General features: G+C 37.4%; 1 protein-coding gene and 1 long non-coding RNA gene across 2 annotated transcripts; one reads left to right on the top strand and one right to left on the bottom strand.

The window, feature by feature from the left end:
* Positions 1 to 8: 8 nt before the first annotated feature.
* On the top strand, positions 9 to 6,167 carry COX20 (cytochrome c oxidase assembly factor COX20). Its single transcript, XM_024754352.1, has 4 exons — positions 9 to 94; positions 5,048 to 5,162; positions 5,266 to 5,329; positions 5,791 to 6,167. The coding sequence occupies exons 1-4, from the start codon at positions 53 to 55 to the stop codon at positions 5,930 to 5,932; spliced, it is 363 nt and encodes a 120-aa protein (XP_024610120.1). The 5' UTR covers positions 9 to 52; the 3' UTR covers positions 5,933 to 6,167.
* A 493-nt stretch (positions 6,168 to 6,660) lies between these two features.
* Positions 6,661 to 13,954, bottom strand: LOC112405803 (uncharacterized). The gene is made up of 2 exons (XR_003004430.1): positions 8,196 to 13,954; positions 6,661 to 7,546 (listed from the first exon to the last, which is right to left on the bottom strand). It is a non-coding gene; the product is annotated as an uncharacterized LOC112405803 (long non-coding RNA).
* Between the last annotated feature and the right edge of the window lie 7 nt (positions 13,955 to 13,961).

The following is a 13,961-nucleotide window of genomic DNA, read 5'->3' as shown; positions in this document are numbered from 1 at the left end:
TCACGGCGGCCAGCGGCTGCGACGGGGCGGGGTGGAGGCGCCGACTGTCCCCATGGCGGCTGCGCCGGAGGCCGGAGAGCCCGGAAAGGGGAAGGTAATCCGGGCTGCGGCGGGCTGCGGCGGGGCGGGCGGAGCACGGGCGGGGGGCGCCTAAGGATGCGGCCCCTAGAGCTGGGAGACCCAGGCCGGGAGCACGTGTCATTAGCTTCTCTGCAATCGAACAGCTCCCCTCCTCCCACCCCCCGACATTTTCATCTTAATTGCCACGATTTAATTGACCCAAACTAGGAGGATGAGGGGACCGGTACCGATAGCTTACTGCAGGGCACAAGACTGATCCCTTTGGAAAGAAAGTTTTGTTGACGGGGCCTCGTATTGTAATTTACCAGCAAAGAGAGGGATTAAAAGCTAAGGACAGGTGCCTTGTCTTTAAGGCTGTATACTTCACAACGCTTAACAGGAATCGGTAAATGCTGGGGAATGAGAACTTGGTTATATTCGACTGAATTTATATCCAGAGCAGGAGGATGATGAAAAGATTGAGATTTTTTCCCCCGTTAACCTTGTTTTCACTCGACCACGTGGAGTATGCAGTATCATATGTAACCAATAGCTTCGCTGGCTGGCATTCAGGTCTTCCTGCTCTGCCTTTCTCGCTTCACCTTCCACAGTCGTCCTTGTGGGCTACCCTGTAAAATGCATAATTCCACCTCTCTGCTTAAAACCAAGTCGTAGCTGCCCATTGATTTCAGGATAAATCCGAATTTCTCGGCCTGTGATAACAAAGGTCATCACCTAACTAACCCGTGTGACTCTTCTCATGCTTTCCTCTCCGGGTGTATTAAAGTTAAACAGGGTTATCGCTGGTCTCCCCTGAAGGGCTTCCCGACTCAAGAGACTGAGGTGCTTCTGCTCCTATCTCCCGGACACCTTGTACATTGCTGGATCATTACAACATTATACTGGAAGTTAATTTGTGTCTTAAGAGCAGGGAACCCAATTTTTACATCCTCAATGCAGAGTAAATAACAAGTGTTTAAAAAAGGTAATGGAAGAAGAAACAATTTTAAATAGTAAGCCATAGAGAGATTAATGTTGGCTCAATTAGATCCACAAATATTTATTTAAGACCCACACTGTGCCACACTGCACCTATAGTTTTAAGCTATTCTCTGCTCAGCTTGAAAATTTTGATCACTTATTCAGTGTTCTTGCTTCTCTGGGGAATTTTCCATCTAAATTTGGCCTAGATCATCAAATGGTTATGAATAAATGTTGGGTAAATTGTTTCCATATTTGTTTTCAAAAATTTTTGTCAATTTATACACTGTTGGCGCCTTTTCTGTTTTTAACGTCTCACATACTATTTGGAATATGCTTACTTTAACAAAATGTACCCTTGTTTGAAACTTACATATTTCAAGGGGCACCGTAACTACAAACACAAAATTGTAGATTGTTTTGTGAGAACACTGGGATCTTGAATGGGGCTTTCATCCTTTTTGTATCTGGTTGTTCACCTTTGATAGACACAACTGCTGTCATTTTAGGGTCATGAGGGTGGTTTAACCCACTGAGAATCCAGAAAAGAAATACATGAAAAATTTTTTTGATTGTGTATTTGAAGCCAAAGAAAATGTTTCAAAAACAAATGATTATCTGTGCCACATGTGCTGAGATGTAAAGTATGATGGATTTTGCAAAACGATTGTCTTTTAGAAAACCTCAGTGGTGCTGTTTCCGTCGAGTACAGTTGGTAAATGTCTGGTTGAAGCAAGTTAAAGGGAGCATAGGTTTGTAAGTGAAGAAGCACACACAGGTAACTTCAGTTTTGCAGTGACAGGGAACAGAAAAATGGGATGGTGGCTTGGGGGGGAAAGGGTATCAAGAGAGGGGGATTTATTTTGTATGTTTCTAGAGTGGAGATTATTAAAAGGAGGAAAAACAAGTAATGCAAATGAAAGATGGGATAACCACAGAAGCAGAGTCTTTTGAGAGTGGATAAAGTAATCAACTGCAAAGTGAGGACTAGTTTTAAATAGGAGTAGGGCCAGTTCCTCCTTTGAAACAAAAGGAAAGGCAGAATATGAGCACTGATGCAGATAAATTTAACAGTGGGAAATGAAGTAGCTCTGATTTGATGTGATGTTTCCTATAAATTATTAAACTGGCATTCTGGCTTAGAAATTTTTTGAGCTTCCTTTAATTCCATCAAGGTGTGTTGGTAAGGCTGCCTTTCTAAATCTAAGCTTAAAAACATTAGCTTACCATAAAAAAAGTCTATAATTTTAGTTTACGTTTAAAGGCTTTGTTAATAGCAGGTGAACCTTAAGTTTGCAGGCAACTAGGGAAGAGGAATGTTAAATGCCTTGAACATTACAAACATAACTTCAGTGACTTCAGGCTTAGACCCTTTATTTCCATTTCTGAGAATCAAAGTTCAGTGTACTCTCAAAAATATAAGCTCAAGACTTCATTACAGTATTCCATACTTGCTTTTAAGTCATCAGCAGTCTAAACTCCAACTTTACCAGGAGGCTGAAAATTCCCTACTAGAAAAAGTCTTTGTACATCCTTACCCAGTTTTGATACAAACTGCAGATCTACAGTTATGTACTCAGTTCTATTACTCTATATGTGAACCTTAGTGTTTACTAAAAAACCAAAGGGATTTATTAAATGCTGCAGTGGGAATGACAGGCATTCAGGGTCAGACTGACTTCCACTTCCACTCTGCCAGCACTTATTAGCCTTCTACTTAAACCCTGAACCTGTTGCAGAGAAAATGTCACAAAGAGGTTGTGAGAATTAAAAACAAGGGATATAAAGGGCCGGGCACTAATAGGTCCTTGGCACCTCTAAATTATGAGATTAATTCGACAAGCATTGGCTTCTCAACCTTGGCGCTGACATTGACCAAGGCAGTTTTGTATGTGATACATGCATTGCAGGACCTTTAGCAGTAGCATCCTTGGCCTCTAACCCACATTGTTGGTTTTAGAAGGTACCCCTTAAAAAGGATGTGTTTATCTTTCAAAATAAACTGGATTATTCCATTATCTGCAATTTCAAATTTTTATTTTTAAAATCTCTAAAGCAGCGTTTCTCCCAATCTGGGGGGTGGGCGGTTTCCTAAACATCAATGCCCGGGGCCTATTGAGTCAATCTGAGGGTGGGATTTGAAAATCTCTAAAAAGCTTAGAAAGCTACCTGCCTAGCTGATTTAAGCACCATTTCAGATGTCCAGCAAGTTTATTTTACACACTTGTCCCCGGCGCAGTTTGCAGATTCTGGTGTATCCTGGGGTCACACTAGGGCTCCATTTTGGAACGGAATCCAAATGAAAAAGCCCAGAAGCCTTGAAAGAAGTGCTGTCTTTGGCAGAGATGTGCAGTGTTTGGCATGCTGCGGCCAACACTTGATAGTTCCTTTCTTTCTCTCTGCTTAAATGTGAAAGCCATCTTAACATTCTACCCCATGGCAGAAACTGCTGGTCTCACTGGCTTCTAAGATCTAACATTAAACACCACCACCCCATCTCAGTCTATTTAGCATCCTTCCCCCAGGGCAATGGCCTAGCTGCAGAACAGATCACACCCTCCTTCCCCTCGGGGCCATAAATTCCACCTGGCTCTTGACCTGAGGGTGAGAAACAATCTTTTGCTAAATTAAATGAAAAGCCTAGAAGCAGGATTAAATCCCAACCTCTTTGTACATGAAGATTTGTACTAAAGAGCCTTTTAACATTCAAGTCTGCAACTTCAATGAGCACCTGCTGTGTTCATAAAGTAAACATGTTGGGGGGGGGAACAGAGGCAAAAAAAAAAAGGAACATAATGATCCAAGAGTGTATAACTTTTGCTTTATTAGGAACTGAGTCACATTGTCTTTCCTGCAGAAGCCTGAGCCAAGGCAAACACAATACCTTCATGTTCCAACCTTTAATCTGACTTACCCTTTACTGTCCTTTTCCCATTTCTTCCACTCTTTTTCCCTTACAGTATATTACCACCTAGGTATATCTCATCCCAAAGAATGGACAAGTGGCTTCCTTTTTAAAAGCTACATTAACTGAAAACAGTAACTTACGTTTTCTTTTTTTTTTTATGAATAGGAGAATGCTGTAGCAAAACATAAGCGTGCCTTATAAAAAAAATTCTGTCCTGCCCTCCCAAAACCCCTAAGTACAGAGTGAGAGTGACAAGACATTCAAGTTGGAAAATTATGCTTAAAGTGGCAGTATTTTTTAATGAGGGAGAACAAATCCATAAATCCAATGAAGACTATATAAAGAATTTAAAAACCATTCATTTTAGCACTTGAAGGAACTTAAATTATCACCTAGCTGAACCCCTTCATTACAGATTGCAGGCCAGATAAAAAAATATGTCCTACAGGTTACAGAAGTTAGTGGCAGAGCTGAGAATAAAATCCAGCCCTCTAGATTTCCAGCTTTTTTCATCACACCTAGGTATGGTTACCATGTACTATCAACAAAGAAATACAATCAACGGCAACTTCATATCACAGGCAAGAAACAGACGAGATTTGTCTCAACACAAAGTATTTATTCTTACAGACACAACTGATGTGTTGTTACTAGTTAACACAGAAAATCTGCAGTCCTCCTTAAAGGAATTTAAAACAGCAGTATACTAATATAAGCAACATGGTTAGGACAATTTCACCTTTCCCATCTATGCATCTCAGGTTATTAGAAGGAAATTATGCTGCTTTTAAATTTCAATGATAGCCAAATCCCCCAAATGATTTCATACAGATGTTTAAAGAGCTCATAAAATAATGTATGCCCTTACCTTATCTCCAAACCAGTTGATTAACAAATTATAGCATAACCATGGTACCATAATCTATTTAGGTTTAATTTACCCTACCTGCTTACTTTCTGGTCAAATTCTCAGGGTTTCCATTTTAGATTCATATTATATACCAAAGCAGGATGATTAAAGATGGTTTTAATCTTTGCCAAACCACCCTAAAATAAAATATTCTCTTGTCCGACCTAAGTTTTTTTTATTTTTCATAGCCCTTTAAGCTCCTAGGAATTTTAGATGTTGAAAACATCCCCTGTGCTCGGGATTCGACATTGTATGGCTCATTAGGATCTGTTGTGGCTGGCCTCGGACACTTTTTGTTAACTAGTGAGTATCTGCTTTTCTCTATGCATAAAAAACATGTTTCTCTGAAGTTTTTTTTCTTAGAGGAAGTATAATAACGTGCAGTGTATATGCTTCCTTTTGACAGGTAGAATTAGAAGATCATGTGATGTTGGAATAGGAGGATTTATCTTGGTGACTTTAGGATGCTGGTATGTGTGCTACTTGTATTCAAGAAGATCCACGATTGTAATAGGTTTATCTAGTTCCAAAGGACATGCTCTACTCAGAGCAATCTCCCACTAAGATTCCCCACCCTCACTGAAATTTATCTTACAAAATGATATTGCCGGACTGCCTTTAATATTTTAAATATGTATATATACACACACATCTTGTGTCATTTGTCAAATGAACAGATGAATGCATGGCATTAGGCACTGCATTAATGCCATGTCAGGGTTTATACTTCATTTAGGAAGGCCTCAACCTCTTATCTTATCCTAATGCTCATTTCAATCCCTACCTATGGCATAACCTCTGAAAATGCTACCTTAAGAATGTGTTCACAACCACTGACAGTCATCTGTAAGCATTTAAAATGTTTGATTACAAATTTCAAATTAGTTTCTACAGGTATGTTATATCAATTTATTCATGTTCTCCTTACTAGGTTCCATTGTAGGTATAATTATGCAAAGCTAAGAATCCAGGAAAGACTTGCCAGAGAAGGAATTAAAAACAAGATTTTATATGAAAGTACCCACCTTGATCCTGAAAGAAAACAAACCAACAGCGGCAGCAGCAGCAATTGAGCAGTCTTGAGCACAGAAAACCCAGATACAACTCACTTCGGTGTGAACAAAGCCGAGATCAACTATAGAAAGCATTTTATATACCACAAGGCTTTCAACCAAGTAAATAAAGTATGTGTAAGTTGTTGTCATTTTACATGTGTATGAGTATTTACAAACTTATTCTGCCCCTGTATCTACTGTCAGTATAGCACATAGTGGACTCATACTTAAAATAAACCTCGTGTTTATCATGCTTAGAAAAGTGTTTCCTTATAGTAAGCAGTGAGTACACCTGACGTTTCAAGAAATAAAATCTCAGTTCGATGTTAAAACTTGCCTTAAAAACAAAAATCACAACTGTATTACTGTACCCTGTTAAAAATGAGGGGATACTTTCTGATTTCTAAAGCCAGTGATGTTATATCAGACTTAAAACTAATGGGTCGTCACTCTGCAATTTTTATTTTTAAAATGTACGCATTGCTTGACCCTATTCTTCCACTTCAACAGGTGAGTCATCTCTCAGAAAGGAAAAGTGGATTTTAGCTGCTCTAAATATTTTTGGGATGTATGCAGGGTTTTTATTTTTAAGTAGAACTTAAATATGTACATGGCACACATAAAAATATTTTCAGAAACTTGTTTGGTGCAAAGGAAAATACTGCAGAATTACATGTTGTTTCATTTATGTAAAGACATTTATAATTCAACTGGCTGCCATTTTTAAAAAGCACCCAACACCCAACTAAGTCCACAGCATTTATTCATTCATTCATCAATTTTGGTTTAATAAATATCAACATTACTTAAAACACAGGCTTAGAGACCTTTCTGGTTAAGGAATGGTAAGTATGAAAGAAGACACCAGTGGATAGGATTATGGCATTATTACTGGTCCTACTGATTATCATGGGTGAGCTAAACAGATCAAGGAAGAGATGTTTTGAAACTTTATTTTGTTCTGAATCCGTTTTCAGGATAGGTAGGGGCCTGCTCCAGTTCACTTCATAAGAGCAGTAGCATTTTCCCTCCCATGCTCACCTTCTTATGGCTGTCATTATAAGGGTTAGGGTACACAAGCTATATGGTTTACCAAATGCCCTATCATGAGTGACACTGTCAAGCATATATGTTCTAAGAGATTTTTATTGATCCTAATCATCTGGCAGCCACCAAAGGAAAGACTTGGACATTAACAAGGGAAGGTTATTAGAAAAGAGAAGTAAGTTTTTGCAAGATCATCTGCCTGCCGTTACTGACACAAATCAGAGCTGGGTGCAGTCTGTATTATTCAAATTGATCTTAAACAATTATGTTAAAAATTCCATGTGACAGTCACTCATGTTTTAAAAGGCATGAGTTGGGGTGGGGTGGAGGAATTCATGAGTACTAATCAAATTTGATATTTAAGCTATGCAGGCCACTTACGTTCTCAGCTTCAGTTTGATAACATGTAACATGAAATCAGGCAAATGGATTATGTAAGTCAAGTCCCTTCCAGCTCTAGCACACTATGATTACGTCTTACCCTGAGTAAGAGAAAAATCTCTCAGCTGGTAAAAATTTCCAAGGCCTTCAATAATAACAAGGTTAGTTCATTTTCACAGCAGAATGACTGCATAAATTGGAGACCTGGATAAAAACAGAAGTTTAAATATAATTACTTATTTGGATTACTTTTCAAATATCAATTCATAAACTTAAATCATTAGCACTTTTTCTTTACCTATTAAAATGATACAAAATGCATTAATGAATTATTGGACCATTCAACATGCTCTAGGCCCTTAAAACATTGCTACCAGACCTCCAAGGCCTCCAAGTTGATCTTGACACTTCCACTTCTGGTCCCTCCAGTCCAATCTTCTTCCACTCTGCCATCCAACTTCAAGTTCAAACTGCGAAGTTTTGCCAGTCCCACCTCCAGTGTACCTCTGGCCACCATGAACTGAACTCATACCTCTGCTCAAATTTTTTCACTTCACTTATAATGCCCTTTTCCTGCCTCCTTCTCTATAACCTTCTACTCTCTTGCTAACTTCTAGAATTAGGATCATCACCACCTTTTAGGCGCTCTCACTACTTTGTTTCATGTTCCACTAACAGTAGTTGGCACTTCCACTGGTCACTGACTTGTGCTACAAGAACCCTATCTTTACATTCCCAACCAAGTGTCTGGTATAAAGCAGTCAACACATGTTAGTTTAATTACTAAATGTTCACTAGTCCCTCTCACCCAAAAGCTTACACTTTCCAAACTCAAGCTGAAACAGTAACCTACCTTCCAAGCCCACTTGAAGCCTCCAGCTGCACTGCTTCCTTCATTATTCCATTAAATCCGAAATTTCACACTAGGTGATATAGCGGTAGGTACCAGCTAAATAGCTGATTAAAATAGAATTGTGGCAATTAGTAGGTTTAAAACTTTGCAGCTTATCATACCTACTTTAATTAACTACCTCTAAGTGCTTTATGCAGTTCCCCCCATTCCCTCACCCCTCCCTCTTTGTTTTTCCTCGACTACTTGCTTTACATCTCAGTAAAAGAACCTCAGGGAATTTAAAATTAAGCTTTTCTCTGGACTTGTGATTTCTATTGACCAAGTTTGCCAACAAGAAATCTGACTATCCCTAATACCATTATTTAATTTGCAAGCATCTCTTCAGTCTACGTACCTCTACTCCATCGCTGGTTTCCCTTTGCTTCGATTTTATAATGCGAGGAGGTCTATATAATAAATTCAGGATTCCTGTTTATGCACTTTTCAGCAAAAAGCTAGGGATCAAATAGGGTTTGAATCCTTCTATTCCTAGGTAAAAATCTGTGGTGGATGGGGATTAAGACACCCCTTTGAAAGTGATGTTAACGTAAACTACTTTGGGAAAGCAGAATACCTTAATGAGGAAAGTAGAAAAATTACTGATTGCTTTAACTGTGGTTTTTAACAGTACTCTAGAATAAAATATCTTTGGGAAGCATCTTAAAATACGGTCCATTGGTCATAAAATCAGGTCAGTAATAATATATAATATCCTCTACCACCCAAATACTGGTATCTTACACATGTTATTTTTGTGCATTAAGTTCCATATTTAAATTTTCTTTTAAGACAAGCTTTAGGGACAAAAAAGCTTAGTTTTTTAATAAAGTATTACATTTTAAAGTTCATAATGTGAGCACTACTGATCAGTGTTGCAAACATTTGAGTCTTTTCAACCACTCTTTATTTTCTGGAGATTAAAAGATGACTTTTTCCAAGTATTTTTATCTTGAGAAAGCTACCAGTGACTATAAGTACTAAATTAAAATTTCTATTGTTCACTAAATGTTCACATGGACTTAACAGGCAGCTATCTTTTCTACTCTTTTCCAGGAATAACTTTTACTAAGTTCTGTAAGTTGTAAAACAGCTATTATATATGGCCTACCCTTGGGGGATTCAAATTTGCATATACTGGTTTCTTAAAGGGTTTTCATAAAAAACGTCTTCCCCCTTAGACAAGGACTAGTCACGTGAAATGAAACGTGTTCTACTATCTAAATTCTAAGTTTGCTTTAAAAACATCTTTCTAGTTTGTTTTTTCTCAATGAACAGAAATGGCTTTGAGTTTTTACCTTTTACTCTAAGTTGTCTGCTCTTCAAGTCTTTAGAGATTGCTTTTATTTGACAGAGTAGAACTGTATTTCACTCAGGAAACTCTGGTAGTTAACATTTTCAGTCAGTACAGCAGCCAAGTCCTCTCACTTCACCAAAATACATTATTCTCAAGTATGTAGTGGGAAAAACTAATTTCTTCTAAGCTTCTTATTAAGTCTTTAAATAATTTCAGGGCAACAAGAAAGTACATGCTCTGGACTAGCATAATCAAAGTCCTTGTCTTAAATTTCACTTCTTGATCTTTTTGTACTTTGATGTAAATTTACATCACTTCATTCTCCAAAAAGATCATTTTCCAAGTTATTATAAGCTAACAAAAAGCATTTGTGCATTTAATACAGATACAGAAAGATTTTGGGAACTCAAGGACATAGGTATCCTAGCTATCTTTGTATTAGAATATTGTAAGGAAGTATTTCAACTCTACAAGTAGGGAGGATATTGAAACAATGTCTTACATAACATTAAATAGAAGGAATTTGAACCATTAGAATAAGGATTTAACCTTAAAGGGACTTGGCTCTATTTGCATGTACTGCCTTTAACCTATGCAAGAGGACCACCAATTGCTAACATACCACCAAATACCTCACATTCTTTCAGGTATGCAAAGGAGATACTAGAGAACCTTTCTTTCCTGTTACAAACAAATCTATGCACCTAGTTACTAATTTCTTTCTTTCCCCTGCCTTTTTAAAATAAGAGTTCTAATTAAGGTGATCCTGGAAGCCCAGTATAACACGTGTTAAATGTACAAGCAGCAATTAATTTGGAATACCTATTGGAATCACTGGAACACATTTACTTGGACCCTTTTACTCTTCCACACAGCACATTCACATGGACAGACTAAGGAAAAGGAGATGAAATTTAAATCAGCACATTATTTTTTATTTTTTCAAAAAAAAAAAAAGTAAGTTGGAACCTTTTGTTGTTCTTGACCGTGACTCTCCCATCTCCCTTAACTACAGACAACTGAAAGGATACCTTATTAACAACTACTTATTACAAAGTTATCCTGTCATTACTAAGTTATCCTTAGTACAAAGTTATCCTGTCATTCAAGTAAGCTTCAACTGTTCTTCTGAGGTATTATCTCACTTTCTCTGCATCTCTTTTTTCGTTCTCACGAAAGCCACGCAAGTTAAATGTCTACAGTGGCCATCTCAAAGTTCTTGATTGCTTTTGCTTTAAAAAAAAAAAAAAAAATTTTGGCTGATACTAATTTGTGGCAGTGCTTCTCAAGTGCTTGGCAAGTATAAAGTATTTTTACTTCTTGTAAGAGCACAGAATGGAGTATTAGAGGATTGGCAGAAAAGAACATGCCACAACAGTTCAGTGTTTACAGCTTTTAAACACTATGCTAGCTTTCCAGGCCTGTAGTCCCTTCATAACATCCAGTTGTGCAGATACCCAAGCTGGGCATGCTCAGGAATAACTGCTGTGCCATTGGTGTAGCGCTGTGATTTTAACTGAAATTATTTGAACAAATTAACTGAACAAATTAACTTTCCATAAGACATTTCTCCATTTGCCTGGACTGGTATTCCCACATCACTTTCAACTATAATAGTTTCTCATACCCACAGATCCAGTTTTGTTTAAAAGCAAAACCCCTGTTCCTTGTCAAGATGCAAGTACATGTTGATTCCTGGCATGAAAAGGAAAAAAAAAATTGTAATACTCCTAGGTGATAAAATGATTACACATTAAACACACGATTAAGTTCTTGTCCCAATAACTCACCTAACCAAACGGATTATAGATGTCCTGGCCTATCAGTTATCTGCAACATTTTCTCCCCTAATATTGGATCTACAATCGCCAGTGAAAGCACCAACTGTCTACATAATGCCAAAAAGTTGTACTTATTCAGCTTCCCAGGTGGACAGCACATTCCCAACCTAACTGCGCAATTTACAGGTGTTACATTTTTTTGAGTAATTCTGGTTAACATTATGAGTAATATTCCCACCTATTTCCAGTCTACCATTCCTCATGGACTAATTCCTTGGGCAAACTAATTGAATATATCCTATCACCCTGTATCTTTAGTCCATCGGCTAAGATGTGAAAGTATATATGCCTACTTATCTTTGTTAGCCATTTCCCTCCTACCTAAAGCTATTATTTTCTGAGATCCAGCTATCTGCATGGTTGAAATTTACTAAATGTGACCACCAAATAAAATGGCATACCTAATCAGCAAAATATATAAAAATTGTATGTTAAGGTAGGTTATTTCCTGTTCAAATTCACAAGTTTATAGTTTAAGATTAATGTTAAGGTACTTGGGGATGCTGGGTTTTGATGTTTTTCCTACCTCAACACACTAGGGGACACATACTACATCCATCAGTACTGTAGGTCATTTCCAAATTCTTAAGGATTTACTTTTCAAACATCAAGATTAGTATGGATTAATAAAACAAATGTCACTTCAACAGGAGTTAGGTGGACTATGTAATTTTACTATGTGTCTTGTAAACATGTACCTGTAGTACTAAGTTAAGAACTAGGGATTAGAGCAGCCTAAATAAAACTCAAGCACTGAACTGGCTAGATCTATTACCTGCATGTTTTAGCACAGAAGTTGTGCAATGACAGGGCCAAAAAGAGTCACATCTGAAAATTACCCAAGATAAAGGCTCTCCACATCACAAGGATATTGCAGTTTTACCTATTTTTTAGTTAAGGCAATTAATGATTTGAAGAAACCGTGGTTTAACCTAATAAATCCAAATTGCTGTTTAGAGATGAGGCAGTTGGTAAGTTTCTAACTCAAAGCACTAACTTAACAGTCCCTTAAAACTCACGCATAAGCAAGAGTTCCAATACATAAACTAAGCATTGCAACTTATTGCCAGGCCATTGCCATTAACATACACCCTTATTTTCATTAACTATTACTAAAATGTTAAAACCTAAACCCATTTTTATAAAGTCCAGAGCCCCAGAAATATGAACAATGACCAAGTTTAGATTCAAAACATTTCAATGTGTAAGAAGGAAATTATGGAAACTAATGATTTTAAGATGTGTTTTATATCTAATACCAGCAACTACGACCTGGACTGAAGATACAAGTTTATGCCTTCCTTAGTAAGTTTATTCTGGTTTAGGCTTTTAAAGCACATCAGAAATACCCTTACAGATCTTTACATGTGAACGATGCCTATACCAGTACCTTATAAGCTATCAAAATGTTTCCTCATTTGTGCAATGGGATGGGCTATAAAAAACAATCCTAGGATAAAAGCCAATTTATATTAAGTAAAAGTTCATAGAAAAATGTCAATTTCCACAACTGAGGCGAATACAAAACAGTCTGTCCATGAACATAAACTCCACAGGAGGTGAAAAAGAAATACTACCAAGTTACCTTTCCTTGAAAACAGTATGTTTTCAAGGAAAACTGTCTTTAACAAGCTTTAAAATCTTGTGAGTGTTCAAGACATCTAGTTCCATATTTATTTTCAGACAGGATACTAGGCAAATGACAGCTTATCGTTTCCTAGATTTAATATGGCTTATTTTTGTCACTTCAATGTCAAATTGATTTGACTCATACTTCATTTTTAAGATTTCATCTTGCTGTCTGGGTATCAGGGCCAGAAGCTGGTCTCAGCCTCCTAGGTCTGAGCCAGAGCCAGCCACCAAAGGCTAGATAGCAGTAACAAGGCGTAAACTACCAGCAACAAAGAAAACTTTTTACAGTTCCAGTTACTTTATGACTTCTAACTTAAAGCACTTTCTGTTCTTTCCTGATTAACGTCTTAGTAACCAATCTAATCCAATTCTTGCCTCAGGATGATAGGTATTAAGTAACTATATGCAAAAGTTTCTAGTGAAAGCACCCCTTAAACCAAGAGCAATCTCACAGGTGAGTTTTCTCAGGGTATAATTGGGACATCTGTTCAGATAATATTTGTTTATTCAGTGTTTTGCTTGCCATTGAGGGGAGGTAGGCAAGGGAAGGGGTGAACAATAAACCAAGTTTCTCATTTACAGATCTCGTTATGCCAAACTTGGCATCAACTTTTTTTCTTATTTGCTATATGGTGCACTCCCTCTTCTTAATTTCTTAAATACTCTCTAGGATTATGTCACTTCATACAAATGCAGGTGTTACTATTAATTCTGACCTTGAAACTGCTTCTTAAAACTTAACAGTTTCCTGGGCATTTTTATCTACCCCATCTCTCTTCCCAAAATTTTCTGTGCTGCACAGGCATGACAGCCTACCAAATGTCACTTGGCCATCACTCTCCCACTGCAATGATTAGAATATGAATTCTTTAATAAGCAATTTTAAGCTAGAAGGTATATCCAAGATTTTTCAATAGCACCTAAACATTTAGGACACAAACACTGATTAGCAACAAACCC

The sequence above is a fragment of the Neophocaena asiaeorientalis genome, unplaced genomic scaffold, assembly GCF_003031525.2.
Source record: "Neophocaena asiaeorientalis asiaeorientalis breed wild unplaced genomic scaffold, Neophocaena_asiaeorientalis_V1.1 scaffold524, whole genome shotgun sequence".
In the NCBI taxonomy this organism is placed as follows: domain Eukaryota; kingdom Metazoa; phylum Chordata; class Mammalia; order Artiodactyla; family Phocoenidae; genus Neophocaena; species Neophocaena asiaeorientalis.
The sequence above is the reverse complement of the archived record's forward strand: the minus strand, read 5'-3'. Positions and strand labels throughout refer to the sequence as shown.